General features: G+C 44.3%; 1 protein-coding gene across 2 annotated transcripts in view; it reads left to right on the top strand.

Annotated features, from left to right (window-relative positions):
• Positions 1-316: 316 nt before the first annotated feature.
• The window catches only part of LRP5 (LDL receptor related protein 5), a 159,293-nt gene continuing 142,339 nt past the window's right edge, over positions 317-17,270 (top strand). The window contains exon 1 of one of the 2 annotated variants that reach the window (XM_074585551.1): positions 317-939. In XM_074585551.1, the coding sequence (XP_074441652.1) occupies positions 846-939 (94 nt within the window). In that variant the 5' untranslated portion in view covers positions 317-845. The remainder of the gene's footprint in view (positions 940-17,270) is intronic. The other variant, XM_074585550.1, reaches the window with a different exon arrangement.

The following is a 17,270-nucleotide window of genomic DNA, read 5'->3' as shown; positions in this document are numbered from 1 at the left end:
AAATTCTCGACTTGTGCTATTTCTTTTTATCCCTGCTAGGGAGGTGGGGGCAGCACCTGACGTGCAAAAGGTGCAGGGTGTTTCAGGGTGAGCTGGGTGCTGCTCAGCTCCCGGCTGCCCGTCCCCAGCGCTGCAAAGGCCTCATGTCACGGGGCAAGAGTTTCTGCCCCTCTCCTAGTAGTAATGTGTTTATATGAGCAGGTGGCACGTTTAAGGGAGGGAGGGGGAAGGCAACAAAAGATTGTTGTTGAACGTGCCTTTCTTTGAAAAGTAATGTTTTGTAGAAGAGCGGCTTTATAAAGCCTTTGTTTTGGTGGGAGGAGGAAGGGAAAAGCGAACCTCCGCCTGGGAAGAAAACAACCACCCTTTTTTCCCGGAGACAGAAAAAGGGGCGGGCACCCCCACGCGTAACTTCTCAATCCACCAGGGAAAGGTTGCTTTTGGGACAGGCAGCGAGCCATCTTCTCCCAACCTTCCCGCCTGGTTTTGGAGTAACAGCTCCAGATGGAACGAGAGAGGGAAAAAAAAAACAACCCCACAACAAAAAAAAACACATAAACCCCCTGAAATCCCACCTTACACCCCACCCCCGCCCGGCCAGGTGTACCCACGCGTGGGGTGCGGGACGGCGCTGCGCCCTCGGCTCCTCCCCGGGCTGCGGGTGCCAGCGGAGGAGCCCAGCCCCCTCCCTGGCGGCGGCGGGAGGAGGAGGAGGAGGAGGAGGGTCGGCTCCAGCACCTCCCCCCTTCCCCGCCTCCCTTCCCTCCCCGCCGAGCGCAGCGCCCCGAGCATGGAGCCTGCCTGAGACGCTCCGTGGGCTCCGGCAGCTGCTGCGGCCGCACAACATGGAGGCGGCGGCGGCCCCGCCGCTCCCGCTGCTGCTTCTGCTGCGGCTCCTGGCCGCTTCGGTGCTGCGGTGCGAGCCGGACTCGGCCGGGGGTAAGCTCGCCGGGTCGTCGTTCGCCGTCGCTCGCCCGGGTCGGCGGGGAGGCGAGCGCCGCTGTCCCTTTTGTTGTCGGACTTGGGCAAACTTTTCCCCCGCGCTGCGCCGGGAGGGCGGCGGGGAGCGGGGCGGGAGCGGGAGCCTGCGGGGCGGAGGGCGCGGGGCAGGCTCCCGCGGGGGGAAAGGACGCGCACATGGAGGAGACGGAGACGGGACGGGGCGGGAGGAGGACGGGAGGCTGGGTGCGTCGTCTCTCCCCCCCCTCCCCATTCCTCCTCGACCCTCTTCTCTCCAAAAGGGGAGCGCAGGAAGAGGAGGCCTCTCCTCCCGCTTCCCTCGGGACGTGTCCCGCCGGGGGGTGGTGAAGCGGTTTCCCCCCGGGGGTGGCTCAGGTAAACCCGTACAGTTGCAAAATGAGAGACAAAAGTCGCCCCCCCTCCCTCCTCCCGTTCCCACTCCCGTCCTTCCGCGGTCCCGGGCAGGGCTTTCTCTGAGGTTTGGAGAGGCGGGTGTTGGGTGTCGCTCATCAAACTCTTGGCAGGGCTGGCGAGGGGACGGGGGGAAGGCGAGGGTTGTTGTCGTCGTCGTGTTCCCCCCAGCTCTGTTTAAAGGCTGTAGGCGGGCGACGGGGGGGGGGGGGGGGGGGGGGGGCTGTGTGTGGGTGGCGCTGCGGCGGGAGGAACCGGCCGGCCCGGCTGGAGGCAGCGGCGGGCGGGGGTCGGCCCGGCCCAGGGTGCCGAGGTCGGGGTCGGCTCAGGGTGTGGGTGCCCAGGTCGGGGTCGGCCCGGCCCGGCCCGGGATGCAGGGGTCGGGGTCGCCCCGGGCCGGTCCGCGGGCGTCCGGGCGAGGGTCGGCCCGTCCCGGCCCGGGGTGCGGGTGCCCGGTTCAGGCCAGGCCCGGCCCCACCGGCGCTGCCGGAGCCCGTCTGCCCCGGGCCGGCGGCGCGCTGGGCCCCTCATTAACCCGCGCTCCGTCCCGGACACGGAGCCTGCCCTTTGCTTTCCCTTCGCAATTACTGCTTTTAATCCTTTAAAAGCACAAACAAACGGAGGGGATGCCCGCAGCATCCGTGGGGAGAGAGCCGGCGTCCCTCTCCCCATCCTTTTCTCCCTGCATGCTGCTTCTTGTCCCGACTTCGTGTCACCCAAGATGGGGAGTTAGGGCTGCGCGTGTGTAAGACTTCTGGTTTGTTGCTGCTGCCTCTGGTCTGCCCGAAAACATCACCCCGGTGCTTAAACAAGCCGAAGCCTAGCTGTTGCAATTTCCTAGGTAGTTTAGAAAACGCGGCAGTGTGACCAAGGCTGTCAGAACATCACCTCAGGGCCTCTTTTATTAGGCCACCCACCTTTTCAAACTGTCTGTAATTATTAGAACTGTCATTTAGGGCAGGAGAAGTGATCATTTTCTGCTGGCATCATCGTTCTATATTTTTAGCTGGAGCTCTATGTAGGTGTGTATTACGTGTTGCTTATTCGGTCAGGATTGCATGAAAAAGATGCCCTTCGCACCTCAGGATGCACCTTCTCCATACACATTGCCTCGATCCTTTAAAAATGTTTCAGAAAACCTTAAGTGTGGCTTGTTCCTTTCTGAACACTTATGTTTGTGTCAAGATGTTCACATTCCTGCTTGACTGAATGAAGCTGTGTAGCTTTGGGGCGGGGGGGCGGAAATCAACTTACAGGAGTCTAAAATGAAGAGACAACAGACTGATAGTGTTCCTTGGGGGTTTCCTTATGTTTTTCTTAACAGATTCGAATAGAAAGGAATATTTTAAAAATGGGATAACTTTGTGTCCTGGTTGGAGTGACACAGGATTAGTTTCTCTTTCAGTAATTTTACTTTTCAGTAAGGTCTTTTCTAATGCTTGGGAAAACTGCATTTTTAGAAGACTCTAATGTCTGAATTAGTGAGAATACTTACTTTATAGCCGGCTAAGGTATGTGAGTTTCAAGGTCTCAGTGTTTTCAGGCCTTGCCAGGTGTGGGGATGAGGAGGAGCAAGGCCTGGGCGCTTGACCCAGGCCACCCAACAGGATTATTTCCTGCCATGAACGTCACATTCAATATAAATTAGAAAGTTTGCTGAGGAGTTTTCTCTCTTGCGTGATGTCTGCAGTCCTGAGAACTTCTTGCCCCGGTGCCGGACCCCTGAGCCCTTCCCTTCCTCCTGAAGCTGTAGCACTTGCAGTGTCCGACACTTGCTGTCCACTGCTGGGAGCGCACAGCTTCCTACGGATAGAATTGGCTGAGTATAATCCTCGTATCTTTTATATTGATATTGGGATCAATATTGGCTCTTTAGTATTATTAATGTTAACTATTTAGTCTTATTCTATTAAATCTGTTTGCATTTCAACCCTCAGGTTCCCTTGTTTCTTCCTGATTCCCCTTCCCAGGTGGGGAGGGGTCATCAGGTGATAGACTTAATTGTCTAAACCACAACAAATTGTTGTGGGTTCTTCAAACCATAACACTTCACATTTGGAACTTTTAGGAAAATAAGAGTTTGCAATAAAACTAAGAAATAATTTGTAACTTGGAGTTTGGTTTTCGTTCACTTCATTTTAGGGACCGTGATTCTTTTAATACAGCCTGTGTTCTGTACCAATAGTCACCTTCCTTAACGTGTATGGAAAAACTTCTCTACAAATGTAACGTTTTTTTTAGGAATTAGCTAAAGAGTCTTGGTTGTAAATCTTAATGACATTGCTTTTGTTCTGCCTACTTAGTGGGAAGGTATGTGATTCTTTTGTTGGGTTGATTTGGACTGTACTTTTAAGGACAGCTCATCTGTCCTTTTAGAAGGAGCATGGATGTACTATGAGAGGCTCTGCGTGATGTTATTTCCTGAGAACCCCCCCTCTGTAAGCAGACACATGACTTTAAGGGACTTTTACCTCTTAAAATTATTTTGATGTGCTTATCTTACAAATATGTAAATACATCTCTGCAAGATTTGGGATGTGCTGGAACTTCTGCAGTGTTAAAGCTTCCGCAAAGTTTGGCATGTTATGATAGACCCAGAATACTTTGGCTGTGAAATAATTTTGCTGTGGAGCTAAGTCCTTGCTCTGTATGTGGGGGTGTCAGGCGCAGTTTTATTTACGCGGCTTGAAATAATGATAAACCTGTTTCAGATATGGACTATACTCGACTCTCCTTTCGCTGAGATAAGACAAAATGATTGTTGCACTTGGTAGTTTCTTGAAGGGAGGAATCTCTACCTGTGCAAAGTATTCCGGAACAAGATGGTTATGACAATGGCATGTTTTTGTCTGAAAATATTGTACGTTCTGAATGTTTAATACTGCACAGTGGGTGTTTTATGTGGGGTTCTCAAAACCTGGAAGTAGATGAGATAATTTTTGTTTAAGTTCTTGTTTAAGAATTAATCTCAAGCAAGAATTATTCTTACTTAAACTCACAAAAGGTTGGTTAGCTATTGCTTGTTGCGTACTAGATTGTTTCCCAAAATTGTGGTACTGTATCTTAGTTTTCTTTAATAGAATGACTATTTGCCTGATGTTAAGAAACACAAGATAAAGAAGGTCAGCAGAGAAGTGTGACAAGATGGTTACAAAAGTTTGAAACTAGGGATGCAGCATGAAATAAAAAATGCATTTGAGCACAACCCTAAAATGCTGTTTATTCCTGAGATAACCTGAAGCTAATGAAGCCTATCACTATGTTCAAATGTAGAATGTAACCGGAAAGAACACTTGCTAATTTCATGACAGAGAAATGTGCTCTGTAGGAGTCCTTAACTGCATTTGGGTGCCATTTCAGTCAGTCCGTCATTGATTTAGGGGGCTGTTTTCCTAGTAACTACTAGTAGCATGATGTGAGGGCCTGTCACAAATTATGGTCGTAAATCCTCGTGAAATAGTGAGGAAATATTGAAAGTCCAGACTGACTCTGAAGTTTAAGTTGATACTTTTAAAGCACTGAATCTTCTCTCTCCGGACAAAGGATAATGGCTTTAACTGTCTTTTAGGCATGCTGTATGAATTAATTTGTTACTATTTCATTTTAAATTAAATTGATTTCATTTTAAATTCATTCTAAAGCATCCAGAGATGCTTTAAAATGACTCATACTGTAGATGTGTGGTTGATGTGCTGGAGGGAAGGGATGCCATCCAGAGGAACCTGGAGAGGCTTGAGAGGTGGGCCCATGCCAACCCCATGAAGTTCAGCCAGGCCAAGTGCAAGGTCCTGCACCTGAGTCATGGCAATCCTAAGCGCAAATACTGGCTGGGTGGAGAATTGCTTGAGAGCAGCCCTGAGGAGAAGGGCTTGGGGGTATCGGTAGATAAGAAGCTCAACATGAGCTGTCCATGCACGCTTGGAGCCCAGAAGGCCAACTGTGTGCTGGGCTGCATCAACAGGAGTGTGGCCAGCAGGTCGGGTGGGGTGGTTCTGCCCCTCTACTCTGCTCTTGTGAGACCCCACCTGGAGTACTGCATCCAGCTTTGGAGCCCTCAGCGCAGGAAGGACATGGACCTGTTGGAGCGGGTCCAGAGCAGGGCCACAAAGATGACCAGAGGGCTGGAGCACCTCTCCTGTGAAGACAGGCTGAGAGAGTTGGGGTTGTTCAGCCTGGAGAAGAGAAGGCCCTGGGGACAACTTATAGCGTCCTTCCAGTATCTTAAGGGGGCCTGCAAGAAAGCTGGAAAGGGACTTCTTGCAAGAACATGAAGTGATAGGATGAGGGGGATGGATTCAAACTGTGAGAGGGTAGATTTAGATGAGATATGAGAAAGAAATTCTTTACTGTGAGGGTGGTGAGCGGCTGAAACAGGTTTCCCAGAGAAGCTGTGGCTGCCCCATCCCTGGAAGTGTTCAAGGCCGGGCTGGATGGGGCTTTGAGCAGCCTGGTCTAGTGGGAGGTGTCCCTGCACATGGCAGGGGGGTTGGAATAAGATGATCTTTAAGGTCCCTTCCAACCTAAACCATTCTGTGATTCTATGTGTCTGTAATACATACATGTATTACATGCATGACACACAAAGTCATACTTAGAAGGGTATGAATGTATTTCATCAATAGCCCGGTATAAATTCCATTACTGCCTCTTGCTATTTTTGAACCTTTTTTCCAATCTCAGCTGCTTTAACTTTTATCTGAAGAATTGTTTTACTTCTTTGTAATGTAGTTGTTAGTAAAATAGGCCATGGGTTTTGTTCCAGCTGTAAATTTTCTCTGTCCTGCATGTTTCTTGAATAAGGCAAGCCAAGGTAACTTTTTAGCAAACACAGAGATTGTTTTTGGGAACTTGTTATCAGTTGTTGTTATGGTAAGGTCTGGCAGCATAACAACAAATAAAGGTTACAAAACCTCTCCTAGAATATAGACGCATGTGACTTACAGAGAGTGCCTAATGTAACTTTCCATCTAGTTAAAACTTAGCCCGGAATGTAGAGTGAAAAGTAGTTTTCTCTCTTTTTGTCAAAGCAGAAATTGTGGTGCTCGTAAATAGCTTTAATGGCAAGGTTTAGTTTCATGTTAGATCAGTATTTTTTGTGAACATACTGTATTGTATGAAAGCAACCTGCCATCTTGAGGTCGAGAACAATAACTAGGTTTAAATTCCTTGTTAGAAAGAAGCTATTGTAGGTAACTTTATTGCTCTTCATTCTAAGAAATCCTCTTAATTTTTCCATATGTCTTTAACCCAGGGGCTATTAAACATTCAAAATGTTTGACTTTTGTATGTTCAGAGTTTCTCATGGGAGTCGATATGGCTGAGAAAAAGCACTGAGAACACTTGAAGAAAATAGTTGTAATTTTCTGCTCAATGACCTTTGTGAAGAACTGAAATAGGTATCAACCTGAGCCTCGAGGGAAGAATGGTGGTAGAATAAGTATCCCCCCCAGTTTATGGCGCAGGCCAGCAACGATGCAATTCTGCTATGCGCAATGGAGTCAGCATTTTGTTTAGAGATTTCAAGGCATGTGGATTGTTTTCCTTTTTTGCTATATTGCTTTCCAACAGGATGTGTCCGACAACATTGCAAGTTCACTTAGGGCAGAAGCAAATAATTAGGGTATTGGCTGGTGACGCTGGCTGGCCAAAGCCACGTGCTGTTTGGATACTTGAGACTTTCGGAAGAAGTCAAAGACATGCCATGTCCTGACAGCCCACAGCTGGGATTTCTGAACTGGAAAAAATACTTCTGGAGAATCCCACCCCTATTAAGTTAGGCCACGGAAAGTCTCACAATAGAGTCAAAGGATATTTTGAGGAGTTTTTGAGATATTGAGTGATTAGACAGTTGTGAGAGGAGGAGAGGAAATGGGAAGTATGTCCCACAAAGTATTGTTCAGTACAATTTGTTAGGAATTTATGGGCCAACAATTCTTTCGGTTCCTTCTCTCTTGGAAAAATCAGAACGTGGAGCTCGCCAGCACTTCGTCTTTGTGGTTTCTGTTTCCTAAAGATTGAAAATACCTGTTAAGCCACAAAATTCTACTGAGAATTGCCAGAGTGTGAGGAATGGGTGATAAGTTGGTTAGGGTGTTGAGGGTTCGTGTAATAAACAGGATTTTTAATTCAGCTGTTGTTTCCTTTTCTCTTGCTTGACTGGCACATTGCCTGCCAGCATAGGCAGATATAAGGTGTCATTTTGTATTGATGTTAAATCCACGGGCGACTTTTGCAAGGACTTAAGTGAATTGACATGTTTGCTTTAAATTGATTTGTTTGCTCTGGATGATAAAAGAGTTAAAGCAACTGAAACCACTTTGAAACCAATAAATACTTTATATGAGTGTATTGTGTTAGATTAGCTTAATGGGGACAGTCTGCTGGGAGAAGGAATTTCTCAACTGTGAACAGGCTACAGAATTGTCTTCACTTTACAGTATGAAGGTTTATTGCTATTGCAATAAACAGCACTGACACCAGATGCAATAGGAAGTTCGTGGTGTGATTGTCAGTCATCTGAGAACCTCAAATGTTGGCATGTGTATTTAAAAATGGCCTTGCTTAATAACATAATAATTGTTGAATACTGTTTGGCACTTTGGCTTTCTGTGCTGTATGAGTATTAGCTAATTCTGAATATTCTGCTAACATAGCATCTATTATTTATCTTTTATGCACAAGGAAATTGAGCTTCCCCAGTTTAAGTTGGTTTCCTTTAAACAGTAATAAAAGTTGTCTTTGTACACAGAAAGGCTCAGAAGTCTGTATTGGTGACTTACCTGGATGTGTCTTTCGCAAAAGATGTGAAAGCAAATTAAACTTCTGTGTTAGTATTCATGTTCTCAAGTCAGAGCAAGAGGATGAAAATTCCGCTTAGGAGGTCTGCCCAGCTGTGGATGATTTAAAAAAAAAAAAAAAAGTCTATACATTATCTTCGTTTTCCATAGCGGAGTAAAAGAAATTTGTAGTTACGGAGAATTTTTGTCTGTCTGAGTTTTAACAGCATGTTTTTTACTGTCTGGATCAAGTTGACTATTACTTACCCATGTTCTAAAACTCAAGTTTGCAGGTGTTCGAGTGCTAGAAAGTGTATACCCAGGAAGAGTTACACATCTGGACTTACTTAGACAAGCTGCATTGTGAGAGTTAGGTAGGGTGTGGCTAATGCAGGCAAAACTATAGTGAAGCCTCGATAAATTGAACTCGAATCATTTGCCAGTCTTTCCCTTTTACCTGCCCCTAAAACCTGGATGAATCTGGCTTTTAATCTCATCTAATCTTTCTTCAACACCCACCCGATCCTGAGCCACAAAACCGCACTACGCTCCATGTCAGCTGTGACTTTGTAATCCACGCACAGGAGGAGGAGAAGGTTTTCTGTGATGCTGTTAAAAAGGTGCATTTTTCAATGCAATCTGCAAAAGTCAGATGTGGTGACTACTAGAAGGAACCATGCACCCCATAAAGAGTCAGGGAATATTCCTGGAGACTTTTTTCGAACAGAGTAAATCAACTCTTAAGGGAGCTCAAAACTTAGTTTATGTGAGCATTGTAGCTAACGGTAAAGTTGGGAGAAATGCAGACACACCAGCAAAAATTTAAGTGAGTATGGGGTGATATTTGCTGTAAATAAACCATTACCTGCAGGTGTTCCATAAGAGTTGCAGGCGAATAACCGAAGCGAGCTCTGTAGCTTGCGTGCAGAACTAATCCATACCATTTGAGCTTCGAATGGCATGCTTGACACTTAGACTGTTAATACACTTACTGCCGCTAGATCTTATTCGCCTAATAAACTTTGACAAACAAGTTCTGCAGATGGTTAATATTTTCAGAGGAATTGCTGTCTGTTCACAGCCAGTTTGTGGCCAAAACCGTGGTACACGTTTTGATTAATTTTCTTTCTGAAATGTTTTCATGGCCGTGGTCATTCCACTCATTGTTATCATCGCATCTGACTGCAACTGAAAAATTGAATGCTCAGCTAGGAAGATTTTCAATTTAAATTTAAGGGGCGGAGAGTTGGCCATGGAGTTATCCTGGCTACTTTTGAGCTTGCCTTCCTCTATCAAAGCAACAGCAAACATGATGTTTGTCAGTGTTGGGGGGTAGTAATTCTTCTACGTGAAGGAAACCTGGGTGGTTGTGGCAAAATGCCTGTTGATGCTGAGGTGATTCTGCTATTTGCAAATTTTAGTGTTTTAAAGAGCCTTCAAGACATTTGTGGAAAGTGAAGCCGCTTTGCGTGAGCCAGAGAAGTGGAAAATGCCTCGATTTAACTTAGTGACTGGTAGTTACTCGGACTTTAAATGTGCTACCAGGACCACTCATTTCCCTGGAGCAGGGAGGGATTTGCTCGTAGTGCACAGAAGTGCTGACCCAGACAGAAGTAATCTCTTACAAAGTCCTGGCTAGTTTATGCTGAAGTATGTACATGTGGAAGGGTATCAGATATTTGGAGGGAGGGAGGGTATTCAACATACGTGTATGTGTGAGTGATTTTTTTCCTTTCTTTCTAGTGGTTGTGTTATTGAATAACCTGCTCTTTCTGGTAAAAAAAGCCCGCTGCGTCTTATGTAGACTTTAACTCCTGATGTTAGATCTTGATACATAATTTTAAGGAGGAAAGTTTCACAGTCACTAGGTATGGGACTGGAGTTCAGTATACCTGGATTTGGTTTTGGTGGTGTTGCTGAAGCATGCCCTTAAGTCTGTGAACTCCAGTTTTTCATCTGAGAAAAGGTGACAGCGATACATAAACAGTCTTTCCTCTGAATGCATCTTGGAGTGTTTTACACAAGAAGCACCTCAGAGTAATCTTTTACTATACATGTGCTTTTTAAATAAACCTGCTTTGTTTGACTCTGTTGTGTTACTCTCTCAATGACTGGTGTTTCATTAGAGAGAAATGAAGCTGCAAACGGTAGGTACCTGAAAAGGTAGGGCAATGTGTATTTTATTAATGAAAATTTTATGCCTGATCAATTTTGTGCACCTGAATCTTTGATCTTGCATAACCACTTTCCATACATTTTGCAGTCTTTATTTTAGTTCCTGCAATTTGTATCCTTCTCCTGTGTTGGCAGTATTTCTTCTCAGCTTGAAAGCTCTTCTAGGCAGGGATCTTGTGTATTTTTTTTCCTTTTACCTGCTTGCTTTGTGTTGTGGTGCTGTGTCGTCCCCCTCCCACCACCCCGAAGAACCAAGATTGCTAAAGGCTGGAATGTCTGTAGGTGGGTAATTAAAAACAGTGGTCAAGAGAGCTGTTGGAAACTCGTTGGGTTACTTCTTTAAGTAGGATGATGAGGCAGCATCATTGAATGGAAGGAAAAAAAACACCAAACCCAAACCAAAAAAAAACCACCCCCAAACCGCCCTCCTGTTCCTGGGAGTTTGAAGAGGCTGCCTGCTGTCCCCTCAGCATGTGGCTCCGCTAACGTTGTCCGCCCATGGCAGAATTGGTAAAAGTGGAGAAGCTGCAGCTTAACCTGTGTTTGAGGATTGCTGCTTGGCATTCAGCCTAGTGCGCTATGGAAAGAAGATGAGCAGGTAGAAGTACTTTATGCTTGTGACCTCTGTCCCATATTACAGCTCAGCTTGTATGGTCCAAATTAAGGTCGTCATTGTTATCTGCAAAAGATTTAAGTGATCTAGGATTCATTTTACCTTGGGGATTACCACCTTGACACATCCAGCCCTTCTCCGTCGCGCTACAGTAATTACAGCTCATGGAAAATAACTCTGGTTGCTGATCCCCAGGGTGTGGGACTCCTGGCATCTGGAGATAGAGCACATCTGGCACTGGTTCTCACAGGCAGAATTCAGCCACCCCAAAGCTCATTATTGCATGTGGGGAATGATGCAAGTGACTTGTTTTCTCTGAACAATGGCTATGGGATCTTTGTAAGCATTGGCCTCTCGCCTGGTTATTCCGAGTTGGCTTTTTTTATTGGTTTGGTTGTTGGTTTTTTTTCTCTCCTGAGGAAATCTGTGTGCAGTGAGGGAGGATGTGGAGTACTGCAAGTTCTCCATACAGCTGACTCAGTCCTCCAAGCCATATTTGTTCCTCGACACTGATGCTGTTACATACGCAGAATGCATGTGTAAAAGCTGCTGTGCCCATCCAGAAGGCACTTGGTAGATACAGGTAAAGATTCTGGCATGCTTTCTTTGTGCTTTTCTGATTCCTGGAATTCTGTGGAGTCAATGTTGCAGGGACACAGGAGAAAGTTTTCTTTTTAAAGGAGATGTAGCGCAGTGCCCAACTTTGAGGGATGTTCTTGAGACCTGTTAGTATCACCTTCCGTATACAGCTTTTGTAGGGTAACAAAACTTGCTTTGTTTGAGATAAAATATGAATTGGAAAAACCTAGCAGCTATTCCACAATTACTTCCCTGAGGGTGCATGTGTTTTAGAATGGTTTCACCGGGAAGATCTGTTCTGGAGTACTTTATTATGGTTCCTTTTCAGTATTAGCCTTAGAGCTCGTTTTGTACTGTAGGGATTGGGACTGTGTGACAGGCGCGTGTTACTTAATTGGACCGTCTGCTGGTCACGTCTTGGTATAAACTGATTCATTATCATGGTCGTTTATAACATGGCACCTGTCCATATGCTTGCTGACAGACCCTTAGGACCTTCTTGTCCACAAATGCTAGTTTCTGAGGGAGGATGCCTTCTTTTAGGTATTCCGTCTCTTAGCATATTGCCAAGAGCCTATGAGAACGTTTCAGATCGTGTGGCAAGAGTGTTTTCCAGACATGTTTTTGGCCCCTGGTTGGCAATGAACCAGAGGCAGGTGCGAGGACTTGTTTGAATGGACAACAGGAAAAGTAATGATTTGCTTGGGAGCTCGCACTGCAGGACAGGTACACTCAAACCAGTCTACTAGGATGGGGTAGGAATTTGTTCTTTCAATTGTAAATTCTGCTGTTCTTTCAAAATTACTGCTGAATTCTCCAGGTGTTTAGTTCCCTGGCCATTAATTGGGAAGAAGCTGCTTTACACATTCTTTCCTTTCTTTTGAGACTCTAGCAGCATTTCTTTTTTAAATTGTTTATTTTTCTTTTTGTAAATAAAATCTTTGTCTGTGTCGGAAACTGAAATGACTTCAGGTCTCTCTTCCCTGCTGCGTGACTGTCGTTGCTGCTGCAAACCAATGGGTGTTGTCAGGAGCTCATCATTGGGTCAGTAAAGCTTTGTAGCAATTGAGAGACTATGTACCAGTGCTAATGAAAAGCCTTTGCCTGGTTTCTGGAGGCTTGGGCATCAACAGGCACGTGGAGATAAAAATATAACTTGTCAGCTGCTGTGCTCTGAATTACAGCTGCAAGCAATGCTTTCCCTTGTATAACTTGTCTGCCACTTTATTGTGAGGCAGAAGCAACATACCAAATTCTACAAAAACCTTCCGCTTTTCTCCAGGAACTAGAGGTTTGATAACTTTTTTTTTCTTTTTTAAACTGAGTCACAGAATCATCGAATAGAATCATAGAATGGTTCGGGTTAGAAGGGACCTCAAAGATCATCTAGTTTCAACTCCGCCGCCATAGGCGCTGACACCTCCTACTAGACCAGGCTGCTCAAAGCCCCATCCAGCCTGGCCTTGAACACTTCCAGGGATGGGGCAGCCACAGCTTCCCTGGGCAACCTGTTCCAGGGTCTCACCACCCTCACAGTAAAGAATTTCTTCCTCATATCTCATCTAAATCTACCCTCTCACAGTTTAAAACTGTTACCCCTCGTCCTATGGCTCCACTCCCTGATAAAGAGTCCCTCCCCACCTTTCCTGTAGACCCCCTTTAGATACTGGAAGGCCGCTTTAAGGTCTCCCTGGAGCCTTCTCTTCTCCAGGCTAAACAACCCCAACTCTCTCAGCCTGTCTTCACAGGAGAGGTGCTCCAGCCCTCTGGTCATCTTTGTGGCCCTGCTCTGGACCCGCTCCAACAGGTCCATGTCCTTCCTGCGCTGAGGGCTCCAAAGCTGGATGCAGTACTCCAGGTGGGGTCTCACCAGAGCAGAGTAGAGGGGCAGAACCACCCGACTCGACCTGCTGGCCACACTTCTGTTGATGCAGCCCAGCATACAGTTGGCCTTCTGGGCTCCAAGCGTGCATGGACAGCTCATGTTGAGCTTCTTATCTACCAATACCCCCAAGCCCTTCTCCTCAGGGCTCTGTGTTTGTGTGCAAGAATAGAGCAGTCGAGCACAGTGGGAGATGGGTAAGCGTTATGCGCACACACTTAGGATTGCAAAAAGCAACTTTAGCACCAGTTTGTTATTATAACGTCTGAACTAATGTTGGCTGTTTATAAAAAGGAATGGACTTTGCAGGGTTATTTTCCTATTTAAACATCAGCAGGACGCTGGGAACAGATTACTGTGAGTATTTGAGTAAGTTGTGTTTGCTTAGTGTGCTTGGCAACATTTCTTTCAATGAAAGTTTAACTTTTTAAGCTATCCAAGGTCTATTTCAAAACTTTGGCCTTCATCGGGAAGGTAAGATGGCTGGAAAAAAAAAAAATCAGTGTTGTTTTTGCAGTTATCAATGTGTATGATGTCAGTGATCAGATCACTGTTGTATATATGGCCAGAAGTGAGTGTGCTCTATTATCTTTATGTAGAAAAGCTTTGAAACATGGAATGGTAGTTTATTCAAAGTCCTGTCGTAAATATTGCTTATTCCGAAGAGGATAATTTTTGCTCGGATGATCCCAAAATGTTAACAAATAGATCAGTGTGAAGCAGATAGCACTCAGAGCCTGTCTTGCTCCCACGTTTGGCTGAGAGTGTGCCAAATGTACGGTCAGGCTCTCTTTGCTGGATACCACAGATCTTCCAACTTCAGCTCCACCTGTTGCACTGGCTTCAGCGATGCACTGGCGAAGCACTAGTGATTTCAAAAAGCTTTCCAGTGTCTGAAATGGCATGAGACTTTCTAGTTCTGACAGCTGTAAACTCATGTTAAAAAAACGAGAATTCCTGAAACTTGTCCATTAGCAACCTCAAAGCATGTCTTTCTGTACAGTTGTAAAATTGGCACTAACAAAAAGGGCTTTATTTGGATAGTACACAAAAGTTTACATGCAAACCCCAAATAGCCCTGAATTCGGTTTATCTGCAGCTTACTGCTTAGATTTTAATTATTTTTATTTTCTTCCCTGGAGGCTGATTTGATACTTAAATTGAACTCAACAAATAGTTCTCTTGTTGCTTCCTAAGTCCTGGAGAAATTGTGGGGGTTTTCTTTGGTTTTTTGTTTGTTTGTTTTTTGTTTGTTTTGTTTTTCTTTTCACCTTTTTCTTTTTTTAGTTATCTTTGTTTTGGTTTGATTCTTTTAAAACAATTTGAACAATATTTAGGCACAAGTCACTGCAAAGGAGGTTGCAACAGCATCATGCCATTCGGCAGATTTGTTGATTTAAAACGTTATGGATTCTACTAGGAACCTTTTTTGTAACTAATGGTGTTGCTTTAATCCTGTGAATGAAGAGGAGTTTATTTGCAACACTTGGCATAGATTAGGAAGAGACTGTTTCAAAGGGAGTGTTTTGTCCAGTGGTTTTAGTTTAAGCCACATCCACCTTCCATACCATGCCCCATCCAGTGAGAGCACAAAAATGTGTGGTTGTGTAGTAAACTAGGTTAGAGGACTGGGCTGAAAGTAAACTCCTTAGTTACCTTCCGTTTTGTGGGATGTGTTTTCCTTGCTCAGTATTTTTTTTTTTAAATTATTTTCTTTTTTTCTCTTCTCTGTCCTCTCCTCTCTCATCAAATGTGTTATTAATAAAATACCTGCACCAGTGAGGGGGGAGAGAGAGGCTGCTTTATGATATAGGGTAAAATATGATTTAAATAATTTTCTCTCTAGTCTAATAAAACTGATAACTGCAAGATCAAGGGTTGGGTCTGATATATTCAACTTTGAAGGAAGGATAATGCCACATGTTTCCATGCAATTCAGATGTTACGCAGCCTATGATGTTTTTTTCTCGGAGTTCTCTTTTGTTTTTATAAATAAAATCTAAACTCAGTATATTATTTTTGTAAATCTTTTAATGTTTGTGCTGTACCTCATTAGTGACAAGAATAGTATCTTGGAGAATCTTGTGAGCAACACAGAAATTGAGCATGTGTTCGCATTTGTAGTGTGATGTGATAGAGGGTTAATTGTATGGATTAACTGTTCTGCAGGAGTAGACGGATGTTTTCTGCTTTGATGTTGTGCAGTTCTGTGGTGTCCTTGGACAATTACTGCATGAGATGAAGTTTTTCGTTTGAAAGCTTCAACTTAAGTAGCCTTTAGAAATGTTTGGTGTCACTTGATGTCAAGTCTTGTTACCTTATTAAGCGTGTGTGTATGTGTATATATGTATGTACAAACATATTCTGCATTCTAGGGGTTTATAAAGGAAGCAACGTAATGCTGTAATCAGCGGAGCACATTCTTGAGAGGTTTTGGATGCCCTAACTTCCTCCAAGTAAAACATAAGAAGGTTGATGTTTTTCACATGTTGATAACGTAGAGGAAATAAAGTGCATCTTCTCACTTCAGAGCTTCATGGTGCGATCATTGAGAAGTGGTGGATGGATCAGAATGAATTCTAGTTATTGGCTCCTCAGTGCCTTTTCTAAAATGAGCCGGTCATTTTGAATCTCATTCTTCCTTAGTCAATAGTGCATATCGCACAGTGCTGCTCTACATTGCAAGTATTAGTCGTAGCAAAGGAGACAAAAAAATCTGAATTATTCTCAAAAGTGAGTTACTTTCTGTCACCCAAGTGAGATCTGTTGGCGGCAAGGTTGACCGGTATTGCACGTGGTAATTAATAGAAGACTGATGTGAGCAGTGATTTTAGGTCCCCTTTTTAAAGGAGAAAGAAATCTTTGTTTTTATTTGCATCGTCTTTAATTAATATCTGCCCTAGATGAACTTGATTAAGGAGTTATCGGTTTCTACTTTGTACTACTTTTATTGGTAATGTTACCAAGCTTTCTATAAGTAGAAAGCAAGTATTTAGTAGTATCTGAGCAAGTATCTAGTTACAGAATGAGGTGACAAAGTTTAGTATAGAAGTCGGCTGTGCTTCAAGTTAGTGCTTGTTTGGTGTGGGTTCAGGGTGGGTTTTTTGTTGTTGTTTGGAGATTATTTTTTTGTTGTTGTTTTTGAGGAGAAAGTGCTTTTGTGGTTTAGTTTACAACTAGTTTTTAGAGAAGGTAGGTTGTTCCTCTGTTTTAACAATACTGTGCTCCGTCTTCTCTTTCAGACGCTGCACCAAAGGCTAGATGGATGCAGGCACCATGTTCACTTTTCTTGCAATTCACTAACAAAATTTAAGGTGTCTTCTCTCTGTTTTTAAATTATTCATATAAGGCTAACATTTGGGGCATAACATTTTATTTTTTTTTTTAAGTAAGACTTCCATCTTTAGTATGTAGGAAAAACAGCCCTTCTCCTTTGCATATGTGGGTTAAATTGGGTTCTTAAGCCCCTGTTGTATTTTAGGAGGGCGGATGTCTGCTTCTGTATTTAGTCATGATTGTTCATACCTGGAGGGAGTTACTTAAGTGCATGTGGTCATTTCTTGCATGTAATTCATGTTTATTAACTATCCACTGCAGGGTCTCGTTTATAAAAGGTTAAAATGCAGTTGTTAATTGCTGACGGCGTGCTAGTGTATGTCATATTGACTGTGCTGTGTTTGTCACGTTTCTGGATTGGAAATGTGATTTTGGGCTGTGGGCGGTAGCTTTTTGTATTAACATTTGCAGTTTGTGGTGTTCTAATAAGTAAAAAAAATATGTATATGTATAATAGGGAGGGCAGAATCCAGGACATTGAAACTCCAAAGCAGTCTGTGACAACTGGAAATAGAATAGGTGCGAAAACTGGTTGTAA

Source organism: Larus michahellis, chromosome 4, assembly GCF_964199755.1.
Source record: "Larus michahellis chromosome 4, bLarMic1.1, whole genome shotgun sequence".
Taxonomy (NCBI): Eukaryota; Metazoa; Chordata; class Aves; order Charadriiformes; family Laridae; genus Larus; species Larus michahellis.
This window is presented reverse-complemented; position numbering and strand designations above follow the sequence as displayed.